We start from the raw sequence: 22,213 nt of genomic DNA on the forward strand, positions 1-22,213 counted from the left end.
CCAAAATACGCTGGATGCAAGCTTCCTTTGAGTACTTTTAGAAATCTATGGAGGAAGCCAATGTCCAGTATACGTCCTATGGCTAAAATGTTGATGATTATGATGATGATGATGACAATAAGGGAGTAGGTAGCTGAACAAATTCACTTAGAACCCGCATAATAAAGAACATAAGACCTTTTCTCAACGGTTGTTCTAAAATGAAGTAGTATAAATAAGTTACTTTTCGTATTAAACCCGAAGTAACGAACATCTATAACTTTAGCAGATTGTACTTAGCATAACAAAGTTGTTTGATGTTACAGTGTCGTTAGTGCATACGCAAAGACAGAGGCATTAACTCGACTTGCTAGTGCAGCGTAATGCAATAACACGGTACGTTATTCTTGACTCTATTTCAAAATAATTAAACAAGATATACGAGATATAGCAAAGATATTTTTTTTATTTTTATGTCTATAACTTCGTTCTTCATGTTTACACGTCTTATACAGGTTTTTCCATTTATCAAGGTCAAACCGGAATCGCGTGATAGAACAGGTATTAAGCTCAGAAAAGAAAATAAAAAATCATCGGATTTGGATTTATAAATTAAGGTGACTCATAGCTTGTCACTAACAAACAAATTTTTCGTAGAGATGTGTGTCTAAAAATTATATACGAATAAAATAACTGCCTTGCATTCATAAAAAAGGGTTTGAATTTACATTAATTATGTTTCTGTTTATTTATTAATTATACATAAAATACAACTAATACAACATTACAGGAGTGTATTTGGGTTTTGGATTGATAGAAAAAAAGAGATCACGACCGATGCCAAATAAGAAGAATTACATAACATATAAAGTAAAATAATGCTTCTTACTTGTAATAAGATACATTAAATATTTCAATATATTATTACTTCAAAATATTTAAAAATCTTACAGATCCAGTGCAATGATAAATAATGCATATTTTATTTCTTTTTAATGTTCAAACATATATGGCAGTCCTAATAAACACAGGTGACACGTGTGCAGGTATTCTAGGAACAAATTCTTTTATAGATGAAGTAAAGGAGTCCGTAAATAAACGAACGAGCCTGTTAATTATTTGTCCTAAAATTACAGCTTATAGGCTACCATTGCAATAGAAAATATATTCATTTCTTCTTTTTCGTCCCTTCCTGATGACTAAGGGGCGTGGCCAAGTATATCAGTCAGCTACTATCTATTTACAGGCTGTTCTATTCTAAGTTAAGTTTTAAAGAACTATTCACGGTGGTGTTGCTTGCTTTTGAAATGGTGTCAGTCCAGCGAGTGAGTGGCTGTCCTCTAATGTCTGAAAGCTTTTAGGTTCTCCAGTTTATATGAGATCCTCTGTGTAAAAAATAATAGAGTATTCTACTACACAAGCAGACTGTGGATAGTTCGGTTTTTATTCTTAGCTCTTTGTGGATAGAATAATTAGTGTTTTTTACATTCAGTAAATTTACTTCTTTGCTATATCGATATGCATGTTCCGAAAAAAAGAATCAATACGGTAATACAGAAGAGTATATTTAGTATAGTCAATACCAGCTTCGCTACTTATAAAAGAGGTTAATGCTAATTGCTATCAGCGCCATAACCCCGGACATTCGGCATAAAATACATATCCCACTTGGGCAGCAGAGATGTTCACTTCTAAAAAAAATCGGAAAGAAGTACACTCTTACTAGATAAAACAGAATAGAGATATAATTCTAATTTTGTTTATAATTACTTACTTTATTTTGATTGCTGTTTTTATTCTCTTATAATGTAACTAACTGTCCCTCGCCAACTTAGCGAACTTAATTAACTCTTCCTCCGCCCTCTTGGCGGGTAAATTTTCATAAAATCAGTTCTTAACTAATCTCTACTTGGTAAGATACATATTTGTACTTTACTTTACCTAATTAAGTTTTATGGTTCCAGATATATCGTGATGAGCCAGTACAAGGGTGGAAATCGCTTATGTAAATAGATGGATAATATTTGAAATGTACACGATCTCAATAAACAGGAACATCAGAAATTATATAAAATTATTTTATTTCATGTGCTATTAATGACATTTTCTTAACAAATAGTATAAATTTTCAAGCAAAAAATTTAAAAGCTTAACGTACCTTATTTCCTATAAATCCAAAAATTTATTCAGCACTTACAATATCTTTAAACTGAGTATGCGCGACTCGGAACCTCAATAAAATGGCGCAGTTATATATTGGCGATTATTAAACTCTTGTACAACGTAAAATATTTGAAGATTCCGCCGGTGAACGATAAAGAAACGGAACCGTGCGACATTTTCGCACCGTCTCTTTCGTGACCAAAGCAAAAGTAAAGGTGGGAGCGGGAGGAAAAAAGAAAAGGTTCCGCTGTACAACTATGAAAGTTAAATTTTCGGTACCACGTGTTAGATGAAATTTATTTTAAATTTGTGATTTTTTAGTGTAATATGTTATTTGTGAGCATCATCATTTCAGCTGTAGAAAATCCTCTGCTAAATATTAATACAGTTAGATGAGAGATGCTCCTCTCAAAGATTTCCAATAAGTCCAATGTTAATTCTGCATTCAGCATTCTCTGACCATCTTAGTCATCATCTGTTCACAGTATGTGTGGACGTCTTTCGCCGCCCATGTCGGTTCTGCGTCTTCACTCCAGTGGCGATCTGTTGTAACTTGCCAGTAATAAAATAAAATAAAATTCTGTAATAAATAATAAAACATAATGTAACAATTAAAATATACTTGTATGTTTAGATAGCTAACCTTAATATATTTTTAATTACTTTAACATTAAAGGTTTCCGAGAATAGTAAAAATATATAAATTGTACCTTGCTTAAAAACCACATTATTTATGTTTCGTAGAGAGCAACATGACCAAAGAGTTTATATAATTGCTAACTGTAAAAGCAATGTGTAGATATATAGATTTTAGAAATAAAAATTTTGCTCACTGACATGTTCGTGTTCGTTGTGTCTATTGTTTTATGTTTTACGCAACCTAGTTGAACTTTGACTTGTTATCAGAAAAATTAAATTATCAAGCATTTAAGAAACCATCATTGTCTACACGCATGAAATGTCATAACCATAAAACAATGCGAAAGTTCATCGAAAGCGTAAACAATTTCCCGTGAAGATATTTAAAGTCAAACAATTCTCACTGGAATTGTTAACGAACAATGCAACTTTACACGGTTCACGATAAATCATAACTGCTTCGAGTTACATTCGAGTGATCGTAGTACTTTCAAATACACGGATATACGGGTCCCCTTTCTTCCTGGAACTGTTAAAGCGCTGCAGCAGAAATTGCCGCCTTTTGCAATAGATTGCAATGATTTATTCATATATCTGCGCTCATAATACCGGCACGGGCATGTTTATGTCTTTTGGATGTGCTCTTGAATAGCCTTATGAATTATGAACATCGGTTTAAAAATGAAGCGATTAAAAGATAAATCTCCGCAAACACGTTTTCAATTTGGAATGGAAACAGGAATAGATTCCATCTGCGGTATCAGCAACGCTTTCCGATTCATGAGTATAATGCATATTGATGAAGACTGTTTCGAACGTATTCACTGCCCGAATGGCGATTTCATATGTCGGACTTCCTAATTGTAGTTATTTATAACGTTATACCATTTCTGTTTCTCCTGGAAGGTAGGCAGGTCGCCAAGACCTTAGCTAATTACTTCTCTTATTTCTGTCACAACGTAGAATTGCAAATGTAATGTTTCAATTTAAAGCCGTAACCAGTGAAATCATTGAGAAAACAAGAATAACTGAAAGTTGAGACTGTAATCTAAGGAATTCTTAACTATTTTAGATAAGAGAATAATTTTTCCAAAATGAACTGATAAAATAGATATTTTTGGGAGACATTTGTGCTTTGGGCGTCCAGGGACAGAAATGACGATGACGATGACTTATTTAAAATAAATTTTAAATCAGTCATCATCCTTTAACTAAAGTAAGTAAAGTTAAGTGAGTAAAATAGACATAATTTTTCCATCAAAATTTACCAAAATTTACGGAACAAAATTAGCAAATGCTAAGTTTAATATTGACTACCAACACAAATTGCGTAAAAAAATTTCATTTGATTATTAAAACTTAAAAATAACCTTACACTAGTAAATTTAATACTAAGTTTTATCGTGTACAGCATATGAGTAACAATCCTTGAAGCGGTATTCAAAGAATGCCCTGACCTGTCTTTTTCAAGTCATGTTAATTTATACAGATAAAAAAATCTATTGATTTCCAATAACGTATAATTGAAGGCAAAATCGTCGGACAAAGACCAAAGATTTTTATTTAAATGATTTCGTTCAACTGTTAATGTTACTTTCCTTGTTACAGATTCAGTACACGAGTTAACTTCAAAAGGAACTCAAATGTAAACTTCGAAGGAACTAACCCCTATGGATATAACATATGGCTACACCCACGTTACAACCTAAAACAAAATGGGTAACAAAACGGGCGATAAAGCAATTCATAAACACAATGGGTTCAGTCAATTTAAAAATAGCAGAACGACGCGTGGAGAGTTTGAGGTAACAAGGAACAATGCATCTTACGCAGAAACACGAGGATGCTCGTCTGTGAAGAAAACATGGAATCTAAGACAATCCGATAGTCAGAATAACATGAGAGTAACGAGTAGAAGTGCCAATTCGTTGTTTTTGCTGTTAAGGATAGTGAATTGTTCTGTTTTGTTAAGCAAATGGACTGTGCTATGTATGTTGGTGACTTCTGCTTTGGCGTTCCGGGAGCAGAAATTTGCCATCGAACCACAGGATCAAGTAAGCTACTTTTTTAAAGAAGTTATTTATTAACACATAAGGAATAATCTTCAATTCTAGTGGCATTCTGATGGTAGAGAGTCGCGGGTTCAATTACCGTTATACAATCTTGTATAATTCACACTTTGTGCATTAATTATATGAAATTACCACTGTTTACAAGCAAATTTCAGTATGGGCAGAAACGTCTTCTGGGTACCATAATACTACACTGGGATCGCCAACTCGTTTACTTGGTAATCGTAATCGTGGCGATTATATTATAAGCTTCTAGAGATATTTTCGGGGAGACACAATTCAGCAGGTCGATTCCAAACGGTTTTATTGAAAGTCTATGGGGGAGACCTGTGCCTTACGGCTGAAATGATGATAATGAGTGTACACAAAATATACTATACTAATAGTTTTTTTTAATAAATGAATAATGTTCCTTGAATCCCTTGCTATTACTTACGAACTGTGATAGAGTAAAAACCAACAAATATTGCTCTGTATATTATATTAATACATAAGATATATAAAGATCTAAGGATCATTAGAAAGAAAGATACACGACATCATTATAACCATCATCATTTGAGTTAAAGGATATCTATGAACCCCTAGACTTAGGCTTCCTGTTTAGAGTTCAAGTAAGAGCGATTGGAAGCGGACTGCAGTGAGCGCTTTCCGATAGTTTGAGTAAGGTATAAAGTATCTGTCTACCTTGTAGGTGGACGACCTGGTATGCGGTTGCCGATTCATGGTATTTACCTCTGTCGGCCAATCTAAACGCCAGCGGCGATATGTTCTGCGCACTATATGATTTATTAGGATTTTACCACTGAAATAATTTTACTCAATATTTTGTAGGAGGTCAAAATTTTATACAAAAATGAATAATTAAAAATCAGATCTAGTCAAATTAATTTATGATCGAATCTAGTTATTAAATCTATGATTTTATGATCATTAAGTTAACGAAGTTTCGTCTTTATTATCCCAAATATTCGAACGAATTCCGACCATCACTTGACGAGGGCTAATTACTTGGTCTCGTTGTTAGAGCTATTTCGCAAACAAATCAAATTATACCGCAAACAAAATACCTTTCCCGACAAAGTTATTCGATCGCCAATTTTCATGTTCGCCATAAATTTATTGAAAACACCCACGGAAACATTGTTTTAATAGGCTCCGAGCAAACGCGCCTAGAGGATTATCACACTCGATATCGTTTTTATTAGTTTATATTACCGATCCCATTTTTTTCTGCATATTTCTTGTATAATGGGTTGAATGACCTGAAAATTATTCTTCAATATAGAAAATATACTGCTTATGTTTCTAAAGACGTTATTTGTAGGCACGTTGGGAAAATTTGTAGCAACGCTTCAAACTTTTAAAAATTCATCAAGATGGCGACCGAATTACAAGTGGTATTTATGGCAGTCCAGAGAGCTGGTAGGGGACAGCTCTTCTGGTGCGACTTGGAGAACATCGTAATTTTAAAATTACACATAAAATAATTATTATTACTTAAATTGCAATTATTAGTCAAACCATAATAATAAAGTTTGTACAAAATTGTTCCTCGCCCGAAAACGTACGCATTTTTACACTTAGTTATTGACAGAGTTAAAAACAGTTAGTTGGGCCGAAGTCTGCTTGCTTATTCTAATAAATGATTCGAGATTGTTATGTGAAGTTTATGTGACGTGTAATATAACAAATAAATTCTTACCAAGGGCTCGGAGGATTATTGATTATTTTACACACTTTAAAAAGATATTTAAATTTTAGTTATGTTGAAATAACTATTTAAATTAAAAAAAAATATTAAAAAAAGGAAATTATTCTATTCAAGAATACGATACTGTTTGATGATAATGTGTGGAATTAAGTATTGTTGATGTCCACTCAGAAAACTAATTATTGTCATGGACTCACTGTAAAACTATTTTTGAAAAGAGCAAATGTTGTGTTTTTTGACGGTTCTTCTCAGCAGAACTGCCTTACGAGCCGCTGGTAGCTTCCTCTAGGACTGACAATACTGACTATTTATGTATATAAACGATAAGAAAGTGCACTTTGCTTATTTGAATAAAGATTATTTTTTTTTGAAACTTTATTATTATCATTGTTCTTATCGTTCATTATTGTAGTTACATGTTGGACAATGATGTTTATTTTTCAATTATTACCAAGATTTACTATGAGAATACGAGTGAAAGGTTTATGTAGATATGAGACAAACTGCGAAATTATTATTTCTTTTAATTTTGTCTAAAATATCGGTATTTGTTTTTACAGTTTTTAAAGACCAAACAAGTTTATTACGGCTTTATTAGTACATAGTATTATTTAATAATAATAAGAAAACATAATTTGTTATGATCAAATATTTGCGTGTATTTGCGTGTGCTTGATATTCATTTTTATGAGAAAATTTGTGATAATACCGTGAAATACAGAAACAGATAAGAAGCCATTCTCATTTCACGTTTTGATTTACTTTATTCCTGGCATCTATTTTCTTCGAGAGCGATTATCGTGCTCGATTTCAATATTTGTTTTTCTCTAGTCAGCTAAAGATAGTCCAATATACCCCGTACGGATAAACCGCAGAAAATAAAAAAAACGAATTTCAAGCCAGTATGCTTGAGGCAAGGAATTTTTAATATCCTTGGATATTTTCAATACAGGGCCTCCATGTCAACTCCCGTGCTCTGGCGAACGTTAAGAATAATATCGGGCAAGCTTATTATTCCCTGCGGTTTCTGTGGAATAAAGTTAGATTTATGGAATGGTAATTTCAAAATTAATATTCCGAAGTTTTGCGACAACTTTGATTTTTGGTCTATTGCCGCTTTAAGGTCTCTTGGTTTATTTATCAGGAACATTTGTAGCGAAATTTCCTGAATACAATGGAATATCGGACAGTGAAACATTGTTCAATGTTACGTTAATCCATTAAAGTACTAATGGATTATTGAATCAGTTTCTATTATTAATTATTTTTGTAATTCGAAGCCATAAAATTACATATATTTCATCTAAAATATATTTAACGATTTCTTGATATAAATAATTAATTGTAAAAAAATATATTTAAAGTTTTTTAAACCTTATTGCCAAGCTTACAACCGTTCTACGAGCTATGAAGAGGACTATATTTGAAAGTTTTCTACATGATCCAATAAACATAGCCAACATCAACGATCCAATATATACAACCATAGGAATAGGCAAATTAAAGTGTGGTAGTCCATAGACTCAAGATGCAGGCCGCTTACAACCGGTCTTATTGGATATCTATGCCGTTATCTAGCAGTGGACATCCTTCTGCTTATTTGGTGATGATGACGATGGTTAGAAGTTGAAACACGTGTTCTAGTCATATTATTATTTATCCTTTTTAGTGCTGCAATTTTCCCACAAAAATGTTCTTTCATGTATTACTATAATACATTTAAAAGAGTACTATGATCATACGGATTAACATTAAAATTAAAACATTAAAATTTATGATGATACGGATTAACTTGGTAATGGTCTTCTTAGTAATATTTGAGGGAGGCCAAAGCCAAAAAAAAAGAGTTTGCATCAGGAGGAAGTAGGAATAAGAAGTATGTTAGTAAAATCCATATATAATTTGCTGAAGAATTTAGGCCGGTCAAGAGCGACCATTAGCTCATTTCTGAAACGACAGGAGTCTGATGGGTAAAGGTGAACGCTAATGCAAAGGATCCTTAAGCCCCTCTTCCGTCTTTAAAATGCGGTAGACCCGGAATCCGTATCGAAAACTGTGATGTTCCATCTCTATCTAATGCTACTATTCCCAGGTTATCTGACAGGAACGATGAGAACAAGTGGATCGCTAGGATTTTATTGTTTCGGCTCACAAACGACCACTACAAGGCATAGGTAGTCCCCAAAGATATCTATAAGGGGATATACCATAATCGTCTCGCGTGACAGGCGGGTTGACGATTGCATTGTGGTATAATGACGCAAAAGACGCTGCTGTCCATCCTAAGGAAAATTGTTTATGAGCTGTGGCAATTCTATATAATTTATTAACAAAGTATGAATTAGAGTTTTTACTAGAAATAGAATTAGCATCCTACGAATACAAATGGGCACCGCTGCTTGTGTAATACATTAAAAACTATTAAATTACACTTTAGTTAAATCACGTGTTTAGCAGTTCACACGTTGTAAACTTAAATCATCTCTTAACATCTGAATTGGTAGGTTAGTATTTAAAGATCACAAAATTTATTTAAATATTTCATACTTAATCAATAAATATAGTGATCATTTATATGTTAGATTAATTAATTTAGCAGTACAAAGTTTAACGAGTCAGCAAATCAATGTCTAAAATTATTCGTAAAATTTGCCGTATTAATATAATAAATACAGTTCACGGCTATGAATATTTATGATCGATGATGAATTAATTTCTTTCGTACGTATAAAATGACTGGCGGATTTAATCTACGGAGATTTAAGGCTATTAGTGAAATTTTGTAAGTATTTATTTATTTTCGTAGATTTGGTCACGTGTAAATTTTTGTTCGTATAAAGTAAAAAATTCTATGGTCATTATTTTAATATCATTGAAGGTGTAATGGGCCATAGAGAGGACATGGTTTAAATTTTTCTACAAGATTAAAACACAAATGAGACGAATTAAACTAGTCTTCAAAGCTAAGCGAATTTGCAAGTTGAGGTGACGGTGGACAGGTGACCACGAACTTGCAAGCACAGCATAGGACATTCAACCAAAATGTTGCTGTGATATTTGAGAAGTGCAGTGAACGATGAAAGGTGATGAAAAAAAGCAAACTAAAATGGATGAGTATATATGATCATGTGAAGTAGAAGATAGAATGAATGATCTTAAGAAGACTGAAAAAGGAGTAAAGAAATAAAAAGAAGGACGTGAAATAATAAATAAAGAATATTAAGTTCCTTGTCCCTAAACAATATATGGGAGAAAGAGAGGCCCCAAATAACGGCGGTCATAAAAAAAAACCCAAAATTGATAGACGATCGTGTTAAGGCAGTTGAAGACGCTGATGCAGGCTGCTTCCTATAGATCCTTTTGGAAAACTGTAGCGGAGGCTTATATCCGGCAATAACCGTCGTTGAAATGATGATGATAAGAAGTGTGTTGTTATTATAGTTGTGCTACCAAACATGAAAGAGTCGTGTATGAACGGTAGGTAGACCGGGGCATCTGAAAACGCAAAGACCAGGCTTCAGCTCATTTGCACTGGTGGGTCCCTCATAGATGGGGCCCTGTGTTACTGGCTCAGAAGAAACGTAAATGTAAAAACAAAGGCACAGTCGCATATGTCTGTGGAATATAGGCGAATTATATAAAAAAGTTGTACTTGGGTGGACAATTTGTTAAAAGCAATAAAGCCACGAGTGTTTGAAATGTGTCCTAACCTAGAAGATCTCACAAAAAACAGATTTATTTTTTACAGTCACTTTCACGAACGTCTTTAATACGGCGTAGACAGAGCAATTCATTTTAAACTGTTTTATTAACTATATATCCTTAACACGATAGTAGCATTTATTTGTTGATGTTCGTTTGAGGAACTTTTTGATATTACTGTAAACGTAAGTTTTCATGGAGCCTAGTGAGAGAGGAGTCACCTTGGTATAGGATTTTCGAACTAAGGAATTTTATAAAAGGTAAAGTTTGTCGCGTCCCCGGGATTAAAACTGCGTCCTATCTTTAAAGGACTTAGTCTTTAATCCCGAGGCTATCAGTTTTTAATAATGGAATTGTATATAAAATGTGTTTGATTGACATATGTGTTATTTATTTTTTCCTTTATTTTTTCGTTTTCTCCTTTTCTCGACTATAAATTAAATATAGACCTCCTTAATTTGCCATCCATTCGCTTCTCGCCAAGATCATGATATGTTTTCAACATTTTTATAACCTTCGTCTTAACTTTATCTGGTCCTTTGGTTGTACATAGTATATGAATTTGTCATTAATTTTTTTTAAACATTAGTGTGTACCAATTCATACATAAATAAATTTAGAAATTACAACTTGTTTATTTATTCTTTACTTACCAGATTCTTTATATAGCAGAAAGTTTTATTATAGTTTTTAAAGTATATTCTTGGGAGTATTAAATTTTCTTTCCGATGTATATATTAACGTAATTTATTTTTTGTAGAGTGCTGTTGTTGGATCGAGAGTGACACTGCCCTGTCGAGTCGAAGGCAAAGTTGGTCAGTTGCAGTGGACTAAGGACGACTTCGGATTAGGGACACATCGGCATCTCACCGGCTATGATCGATACAAGATGGTTGGCAGTGACGAAGAAGGTAAATTCTAATTTTAAATACATGTATCAGTAAGAAAAGCTGTATTGTTTTTGCAGTTTTTATATTTTCACACGGAGACCATTATTTCTGGTAGCATAAGTTGAGATAATAAAACACATAAAACAGGTCCAATCAAGTCAGTTAATGTATGACTCATATCATAAAAGTAAATAAAAAATTATGATCAGTAAGAGTTCTGTTAAAAGTTAAGAAAATTAATAAACTAACTTTATATTTATTTTTATCCTCTCAAAACTACACTCATATTCCAATAGAACAGTATATTCAATGACCACCTAGAAATATATATTATTACCTATTTGAATATAACTTGAGCACAGCTTTAACGATTTCATTTATTTTTTTATCAGTTTCCTTAAACTTTGTAAAAGGTCTTACACACAGAGGAAAATTGACTACAATTTTTTTTTATAATAGACGGAAAATATTATAACTATTAAATCTTTTTGTAATTGACAGTTCGCAGAGTTTCGCGCGTTAAAATTAAATCAGTCATTTAAAAGTTAATCGTCAGTATTTCCACAAGTATCCATTACAAAAGTAATTTGTTTCGTTTAATTAATTTAAAGTCATTGCTCAGTATAAGCAATATATAAGGCTAGTTTATTTCTTAAAGGCTGTCACGTGCAGGTAGACGCGCCATGTGTAGCCTACAGTCCTACTAGGTTGATCGACGACGTAGTTATGCTCGCGGGAAGTCGCAATATGCGGACCGGTCATCTCTGGTGGAGTTCTATGGCAGTGCTCTTGTATAGACTTACATGACGATGATTTTATTTTGTTAATAGAATGCGACTCTCCAATAGATTCTGAAGGTTTAATCCGGAGGGCTATGTAATAAAATAAACTAATATATACATGTTTAAGAACATACTCGTCAAATTTCTTTTGAATTAAAATAATTAAAATAAATTCATTATGTAGAAATTAGCAAGAGAAAAATGAATTATTTATATCTTTTTTATTATTTGTTTTTTGCTTGCCCGTTTTAATAATTGATTGGCCTATTTGATAACTTCAGCACCTGTGATATCTGGTCGGACCGCTGTTTATGATTTCGGTCATCCGTAAAGAAACTATAGATTATTGTTACCAATAAATAATAATTATTACTTTAATAGCGTATCCAACTTTGTACTTTAAAAACGCACACAAACTATAATTATGCTAACATATATCTAAACATCTATAAAACAGGGTTAAATATTTAAATTTTTAAACAATTATTAATCAGTTTTCTTAGAGAATAATAGAGACACGATAAATCTATGATAAATGAATTTCAGCCATGATTTTGTAGTTTCATTAGAATCATATAGGTCAATAATCTCCTACTGTAAGGTATTGGCCTCTTCTACTGGCTGCTACGATGATCGCAATCAGCTACTTGTCACCTAAACCAGTTTGTCGTTTCACCTAGTGGGGAGCTTACATAAACAACTTCTACTTTCGTTGCAGTGATATAAGAAAAAAATAGAGAGAAGTAGACTATAACCTAATTATTTGCTCGTGCTTCTGTGAACCGGGCGTGGACCAGACCGCGATCCACCTGGTAGCAGAATGTCCCGCGTTTAAATGGCTTCGATATGAGACCGAATGCCGGCTAGGTAAAAAGATAGAGGAGGCAACACTTGCCTCCATTATAATGGGAAAGGATGAAAGAGAGTGCGTCCTCAAATTCTTTAGGAAAGTTGCACAATACGCATTAGACAGGAACAAAACATAAGTGGATAAAAGATGTACGAAAGGAATGGTTGAGAAAGGAAGATGGAATTGTAAAATGATAGAAGGAGGAAAAAAAAGATATTGTGTACTATGGAAGACGAGAACGAAAATAAAAATTCAAGTGAAAAAATTATTAAGGAATACAAAACCCTGTTGTCAATTTAATAAGGGAGTGGAAGGAGAGGTCCCCAATAGCGGGGACCAAAAAAAATCCAAAAAAAACCTAATTATTTAAAAAAAAAATTCGTTTTCAATGTCTACAATTCTTTATCTTAACATTTTGACTTATTTTTTTTATATTTAATATAGTACGATTTGTTTGTATTAACAAACTAAACTATTTCATTATATAATAACGAGATGTAAACTAAAATTTTAATTAATCCGCAAGATACCGAGGTTCAGCACTCGTGATATTATCTAAGGAGCAGCAAGGAGAAAGGAAGATCTAAAATTATACGTTAAAACTAAAATAAGCCAGGCGTGAATATTCTGTTTCGAGAGTCTTAGCTTTTACTAACTATGTTGACTCTACGCTCCGTGTTGGCGATAAGAAGATTCTGTGATAAAATATTAATTATACGTAATTTTGCATAAATACTATAGATATGCTTTCAAGCTTTGAATGTATTTTGTTTAAGTTGCATTAAAACATAATTAAGCATGTACTGTATTAGACATCATCATTATTTTAGTCATAAGATGTCCACAGATAGATATATAGGCTCTTCAGTAGATCTTTTATAGCCTTATCATTGTAAAGAGGCCTGTGTCCAGAGTTCTTCGATGTGAACAAGGTCATCTGTCCACCTTCTTAGTGGACGTCCAGCACTGCGTTTGCTGGTTCTTGGTGTTCACTCCTAAACCATATTACCCCAGTGATCATTTGTTCTGCGCAATATGTGGCCTAATCACTGTCATTTCAAATTGCCAATCTATTGGGTTATATCGGTTACTTTCGATCGTTTTCATATATTATTCCTAATTCTATGTCGTAGAGAAATCCTGTGCAAATCACGCTTGTTGAACGTCACCGTTTCTGTTTTATCGCCAAATGTAACAAAGTCTAAAGTTGAGTTATGAGCGCACACTGTCTTTCTTTCATGGCATATATACTGTACTAAATAACAATGAGCAGTGGTAGGCCAGCGGTAAAAAGTGAAACTAACGATTGTAAGTCGCAGGTTCGATTCCCAGGACAAAATCTTATTAATTCACACTTGTGCATTAATTATACAGGATTGCTTCTGCTTACTTTCACTTTCCTGGGAATGGGCAGCAATATCCTCTGCGTACAATAATACCATACTGCGATCGCCAAAGATATCTTTAGGTGAGACCTTTGCGTTGCAGTCGGCATATGCATATGGGCTGCTTATTAGCGGAAACCACGATGAAATAATAATAATATCGAGCAATATAAATTAAAATACTGATAATAATAATGTTTTAAATTCGGTAATAAAGTAATAAATAATGCCAGACGAGTTGGTTCTAAAATGAACGCTCGAGTTGTACTACCATAAACGCGCCCTTCCTTTTTCAAATACGCTAAATATATGAATGCCAAAATAGCAACTGTGACCTTCAATTGTAAATAAAAAAAAATTAAACAAGATCGACGATGGAATTAAACTACCGTGTCCAAAGTCCACCAGCACAAAGTGTTGCATTGGTTTGCATGTTCTATACTTATTTTGACATCTTACTGTTTTTATGGCTCCCGTTGTTGGACACCACTCGCACTTCCCTATCTAATTTTGGGATAGTGCATTTACATTTTTTTTGTAATTTTTTTCGCATAGTTTATTTCTTTACTCTTCTTTTATACGTCATATGGTCTAACTTATCTATTCTTTCATTTTATAATCAATTTACTGTGTTTATCTCATCTTTTTATACATAGTATAATGGCGGACAGCGTTGCGTGCCTTAGAGTCGTTATCTACCAGTCAAAACAAAGTGGGTAGATATTTAATTGTTTATTATTCTGTGTTATACTGTACTTTTTATCGAAATACTTAAATCACATACTTAAATAAAATAGTATAATATATACTTAAATAAATCATATATATAATTCTCACTAAGAAAGCGACTGCAGCAGTAGTCACCGTCAGTAACTCCGTCGGTGTTTGACACTGGTCGGTGTAACATACTCCTGAGGATGCCCCGTAGAGGGGTGAAACACGTATTGAGTAAATTAAAGGTGGTAGTTGTGTTTCACATTTTTTACCGCATGCGCATTTATCAGCGGGATCGCGGGCGGTGCACTTCATTGCACGACTACTGCTGCATAGCGGAAATAGCTATATATTAATCCTTTTCTTAGTTAGGATGGACTTCCGCAAGGTAACGCCTGAATCTATTAGACATTAAATTCACACTAAGAGAGAACAAGAAAGTCCGGAACCTTCTCAATAAACATTTAACGATTTGGTGACTCTCTAATTCGGAGAGAAAAGCAGATTAAGTCATAAGAATTTATATAATACTTTAAAAATTGATTTTATAATAATGGTAGATCATTTTAATCACACTTAATCTTATCAGCATTATCGTTAGATAAAGAAAACATAAGCTGCATAACAAACATTGCTATCAGCCGTAGCTGATAGGAACGTATTCCAAAATTAAACAAAAGCTAAGACACATATAAATTGAAAGTAATCTGTATTATCGAAATTCGCCCACACGCGCGACCAGAAGATGTTAAAGGTACCTAATAAATTACAAAAGGAAATCGTTAATTACCGTCGTTAAAGTACCAGACTGATGTTTGGTAAATTACAAAAAAAAGTATTTTAACTAGAAGAATAAGATTTAAGTACAGACATTTATTTTTGACTTACATTAAAACGAATAATGACTCTATGACTCCTCGGTAATTAAATCGTGGTGGTATTCGGTATGTTTATCTTATATACACATTTCGGCTCGTGAATTTTTTTATCAAGTACTAAACAAGATTTAGGCAGCAGAGGATTAAAGAGGCTTAGCCTAGAACTCTTTTGAGCAGCTAAGTTCGTAGGAATCACTTGAGCCTATGTACGCCCACTGCTGGACAAAGTAGCCTGCACCCAGCGTCTTTCGACAGCCTCAAACACATCACTAGTCTGTGTTCCTCATTTAAGAATATTCAAACCCCAGCAACCATTTTTCCTTTGTGTCCTGCCCACTCCTTTTTCAACTCTCTGGTTCACTGGGCTGTATTGGTTACTTTTGTATGTTTAGGATTATTCCTGATTTGTTTTCTAAGAAAAATCCGGAGCATAACCTTCTTCATAGCTCGTTGTGTAAAAATGTTATTAATACAACTCAATAAAATTCATCTCCTAATCACAATAACAATCGTCAACTGTCAAAATTAAAATTTGGTAAATTTTGAAAAAAAAATCTCATTTTTTTGAACGTGACTGTTAAATCTAAACACTTCCACATACATATCCATTTATAAATACTTAATTATTTATAAATTATTTTATTTTCTGTGATATATATTTATTCAACTATGGTAGTACAATACATAGAAAAAATTAAATAATTTTAATATAAATAAATTGAGTAGTGGTCACCTGCAATGGACTACAAAGACTTGCGTTAAGACGTCGCGGATTTGAATTTCGGTTTTAATTTTACATAATTCACACTTTGTCTCTTAATAAAGGATTACCACTGCTCACAACCAAGTTTCCAGACTTCTGGGTACAATAATATCAAACTGCCATCGCCAACCCGCACGTCAAGGGTGGCGATCGCAGATTCGAACTTACGCAATGCTGTGGGCATCTATGGTCTGAAATGACTAGCACGATTTTTCACCGATCTTCATTGTTTTGTGTCTGTACCGTCCAAACGGTCGACAGGTAGATAATGTTTTCAATATTAAGGTCACCGTTGTGCTTTGTAAAATAAGTATATAAATAAAAAAGTTAGAGGAAGGGTTAGAGAGAGGGTTAAAGGAAATAAAAGATAAAAAAATAACACTTAGTCCTCACTGAAAAATAGGTGGTAAGGGTTTTTGTACTCTTATAGCACCTTGCCAATAAGTATTAATTTTATAATATAATTGAGCGAAACCGATCGAAATTTTTTTATCATTCTAGGTGTATACATAAATAAAAGTATTCTCAAGCTCACCCCGTAGTTTATTTTTTAATAATAAGTTGTTTGTGCTACTACATTACGTTAATACCTCGCTCATCTCATGTTTTAAGAAAAGACAAAAAGAAATTGTAGCGTGAAAATTAAATTACGCAGTAGGCGATCCAATCGCCGCAAGCGGTTAATTTCAGACGAGTTTTAGGTTTAATAGATCTGAATGTAATTTATAACATATACGCGAAGATTGTAAATGCGAAATTATAAAGTTGCTTATGAAATGTAAACAAGTTTTTCTTTGGATATCGATATAGTTAACATTTGATTAAATTTTTATTAGTGTTAATTAAGAATTCAAAAACAAAATCAAAATCGATCATTTTCTATATAGTACATATAAATAATAAGTGTTTGAAGTGTTTGTATAAAGAAATCAAGACTTATTTCGTAAACTGCAAGACTTAAAATGTCATCAATAAAAAAATTCTTCTCCACGCATCGCTATCCTCGTTGCAGAGGATCTGGATTCTTTAGAAACGGGGATAACTTCGCTTTCGTTGCGTCGCGTTACTTTTTCCTATCATTGACGTTTTTTTATGATCTTTGCTACTGAGGACCTCTCCTTCCACCCCTATTTGAGTGGGATCAGGGATTTTATTTTTCTTGTATTTATTTTTTTACATTTTATTTTTTATTACCGTACTCTTCATTCATGCATCACATTATCTATTTTTCCGTTCTTTTACTCTACAATTCTATCTATAACTCTCTTCTATTCTATCCCATTCATCCATCTTCATCACTGCAGTTTGATTCTTTTTTATTACAGATTATCGCAGATCTTTGTTTATGAATTCTCTTATAGGTATATTTATCATAGTTTTAATATATCACAGCTAATTTAATTACATTTGAATTTATTCCTAATGTAATGTTTTATTTTTTTTCATTTTTATTTACATCATTTGTGTGCATGTTTACACCTTGTTTCTATTTATTGTATTTTTGCCATAACCCTGCAGAATCTGAGGAAGGACTCTCTTACTTCATCATTAGCGTTGTAGTGCATCACGAACTTTGGTGTCAACCGTCGAGTATATTTAGTCTAACCAACTGATGATGCTGCCTTTCGTTCGGATGTTCTATGTCACGACCTTCATTTTTAACTGAAAACTTTAAGCAATAAACTTACTAGTGTTAAGAGTTTATATGTGAAATCTACTCTTTAGATATCAGCGCTTCTCTATCGAAATAAAATAAATGTAATATATTTTCTTCCGTTATGAAGAAATGATATTAGAGACTAATATGATATATTCTTTTGCAGGGGACTATTCATTGGACATAAGGGAAGTGGCTCTAGAAGATGATGCTTCGTACCAGTGCCAAGTCAGCTCCGGACCTCGAGGTAATTAATATTTATTAAAAACCAGGTTTCGTGACAATTTGTTCATTTGCCTTTCATTAGGTGAAACGATGACATATTCATGGTGGTGGAAAGTCGCTGCATACGGGCAGCACAATACAGGTGATGGGGGCGATCTATGGGGGAGACCTATGCCCTGCAATAAGCCTCCATCGCTTGTCATAATGATCTCTCGACAGACTACTACCAGATGTTATTCGGCGTGGTGTACTACAATAGAAAAAATAATTATCGTGACTAATTTTATAACTTTATTTATTGATTATATACGAAATCATCGAATAACTTTTGTAATATCTAAATACTGATTCAGGGCATGTTAAACAACGCGCGAAGTTCAAAACCCACGTTTCATAGGTTTTTACGCAATTTTTTTTTTCAAAGTACCTTGAACAAATTTTAATGTAAACTTTCGATAAAGATATCGATAAAGTCTCTCAAGGCCTATCAATATATTGATAAAACTAAATAGAGATTAATTTTTGTACATTTTGATAAACATTATTTAGTTTATTGCGTTTATTCGATACACACATATATGTAAGAGTATTATCTTTGAACGTATTTAAATCGAGTAATAGTTTAAGCGCTTGATTTCTTTCAATATTTATGCAGCAAATTAATACATGTTCAATCCAGGAGAGCAAGACGTTATATTTCCGGTAGAGTATCGCTTTGTAAGTATCGTTTAAGTAAAACATATTCTAACATTTAAATGACGTTCACAGAGAAATAAAACGACGTCTTTTACCGGGACGCTCCTTTGAGTTTTTCGCGGCTAAGACGTTAGCTTTTGCGTGCGGGGAATACGAACTTATACAAATATGTACTTTGATATTTAAATAAAGAATATATTTAATACAACGTACACATAACCATAGCAGTAGCATTTCTATTGAGGCCTTTTGTAAATTTTTGGTAATGTGATAAACATAGATTCTTCGAGTTATGTGAATTTCTTCATCTAGAAGTTGTATATTATTATTCATATAATATTAGTTCCATTATCCTGTCAGCGAATACATTACTCCATAAATATCACCGCTATGATCTTGTACTGTGTACATCTAGCATTTAGATGTTTACAGTGGTATAAATAACTAATTGTGTATTATTTTGAACGTAAAAGATGTGCAGATTTTAATAAAGAATTTTATTTATTTAATACAATATACTCGTAACTATAGCAGTAATATTTGCATTGGCGCCCCCGTGAATGATTTTCTAATGTTTTATTATAAGTTCTGTAACTTATGTATATTTCTGCATTTAGAAGTTATACATATTTAAGAAAATGTCAATTTTTACGAATTTCTTTTTGGATGTTTCATCATCACTTGTATTGCGCTGCCCATATCCAGCATTTAGAGAGAATGAAAACAACTAATAGTGTAGGATAAGTGGTATGTTGAACGTAACAGATGTGGAACTATTGTGTCTTTTGAGGAACTCTTTTTGGGATGGATGTCGATGTCACCATGGGCGTTGTTTACTTGACTGCGTTCGATTGCGAGTATGAGTTGACTCGGAGTACCTCGAACATTGCTACAATTCAACTACATTATAGTACCGTTTTGTGTAAAACAGCATCCTATACACGCAACATCCGTAAACATTGTCCTTTTAATAATTAATTCAATGACAAAGCTTTCTTACTTCTATTACAACAATGTTTTCTCAAATAACAATATTTTCGTTCCGTTTCCAAATAAAATAGTAAATGATACTGTTAAAAGTCACCGATTTTTTTTTCAATTTAAGAACATGTACTTAATCTTTGATAATAATGTTTTTAGATAAATTGTTCTATTATACATTATAATTTAACATATAAAATATAAAAAAGAGTGATATAAAATAAAAGATATATACAGTTTAGTCATATCCTTTATCACTAGTCTCTTTCGACAGAAAATAGTCAATTAAATTTAGTAGAGTATAGAGAAGTTCTTTGTCCAAAATGAGTAAATAGACTAAGATGTAAAGTGTTAGATTTTGTTTTAAATGTTAATCGAAAATCGGTCTTGATAAATGGCACCATTATTCATATTATTATTGTTCTAATAGCTTATGTTTCATTCGTTTACTTTTAAATAAAATATTAATATACCAGTTAATAATATCAACCAACAAAGGTAAAGACTGTTCTCGGTATTTCTTTATAATAACGAATCAGGAATAAGGAGATCCGACAAAAAGTAACTGATATAGGTCAGCGGATTTGTAAGTTGAAATGGCAATAAGCAAGTAATATGGTATGCAGAACAAACGGTCCTAATGTTCGAGAGAAGAGATCACTGTACGGTAAGCATAAAGTATGATTTCCACTTACAAGGTGAATAGACCTTGTCAAGTTCCTCGAAAGACGCTCAGCAGGCTACTCTTAACCGGCACTTTAGGAAATCTATAAGAAAGGCCTTTATCCAGCTATAGATGACTTACGGCTGGATTGATGATAACAATAAATCATCATCGAAAATACTGAGTGATTAGTTATAGGTGTGATTAAAAAAGCGATTGTCCAGCTCATTTGTTGTAAATTAATGTAATATTATAATAAACCTGTTCACATGTCACACTTCAGAAATAATCAAAAAATACAACCAAAAAATAGCAAGAATTTTTTTGAAGAATTAGGATTACTATGTATATAAAATAATTAAGATCTTCAATAATGATTTATAAACGGTGATTGTAATGAGCGTAAAAGTATTAAAGTTTTTTTTTCTAAAAAATCAGCTATACATTCGCCCCTTTACAGCTGTTATACCTATGACCAATCACCCTGTATTATTCGACATTAAGTTTTGACTCCAGACCGTTAATATCTCTTAACTGCAACACACTCTATTAATGGTGTTGTTTTTGTCCCTCACTTTATTTTGGGTTATATTTAGATAACGTATGCGGGAAGCGTTAGGGTTGGAATGGACGACCATGTGATTTATCTAACAAGTTTCGCTAGACCCTTTGAAAAATTATTGTTATTGTTTTAAGCCAACTAAAAGTCGACTGTAACTTACGCGATTATGGCAAAGGTTTCTGTATCTTCTATTATTTTGAATTGTTTACACAATGTTTTTGTACGTGATTACATTTTTGCTTAGTTCGAATAAAATATTACATTTATATCAGTTCATAATGAAATATATATTATTTTTGTAGTTTTTATGATTAATAATTCTACGTTTTGTTTATTTCATTTTACACCACGACTTCTTCACCTATCACTCTAACTCTATACTGATATACCAAGTAAATATCTGGCCAGTATAGAGCGATAAAATTGAAACATAATCTATTTATAATTGAAATAAATTATTTATTTTTATAATAATATATAATATACTTATTACTTTTAAAATAAACTATAACACATTAAACAATATTTCTAAATTTGATTTAAATTTATAATATATTTTAAACTACACAAAGTGGGATTATGTTTTGTGATACCAATAATAAATTTTACTTTCTAGGTCGTCAAAAATATTATGAATAATTTTTTGTTAAATAATTATTGGGATTAGTAGATTCTTATGAAGTTGTTATATCTAGATTTTAATTAAAGTCAAAAATATCCACGATTTGGCTTAAATGATGGTGATGGTATTGAATGGATAGTCATAGAACATCTAAACGCCTTAGGCCACCCTCTTAGATCTTCAGTAGCATCGGTTAAAAGCGGTATATATCTAGCCTCTTCCAACTATCTACCATGTGTTTGGACGTTCTATGCTGCGCTTCCCAGTTCGACATC

The 22,213-nt window shown here is 32.6% G+C and overlaps 1 protein-coding gene across 1 annotated transcript in view; it reads left to right on the forward strand.

Annotated features, from left to right (window-relative positions):
- Positions 1–22,213, forward strand: part of LOC137924987 (irregular chiasm C-roughest protein-like) — a 137,464-nt gene that overhangs the window by 60,782 nt on the left and 54,469 nt on the right. The window contains exons 2-4 of the mRNA XM_068768416.1: positions 4,390–4,835; positions 11,030–11,180; positions 18,355–18,435. Of these exons, the coding sequence (XP_068624517.1) occupies positions 4,497–4,835; positions 11,030–11,180; positions 18,355–18,435 (571 nt within the window). The 5' untranslated portion in view covers positions 4,390–4,496. The remainder of the gene's footprint in view (positions 1–4,389; positions 4,836–11,029; positions 11,181–18,354; positions 18,436–22,213) is intronic.

This window comes from Battus philenor, unplaced genomic scaffold (genome assembly GCF_028537555.1).
Source record: "Battus philenor isolate CCGP_79_NKW_IND1 unplaced genomic scaffold, ilBatPhil1.0.hap1 SCAF_25, whole genome shotgun sequence".
In the NCBI taxonomy this organism is placed as follows: domain Eukaryota; kingdom Metazoa; phylum Arthropoda; class Insecta; order Lepidoptera; family Papilionidae; genus Battus; species Battus philenor.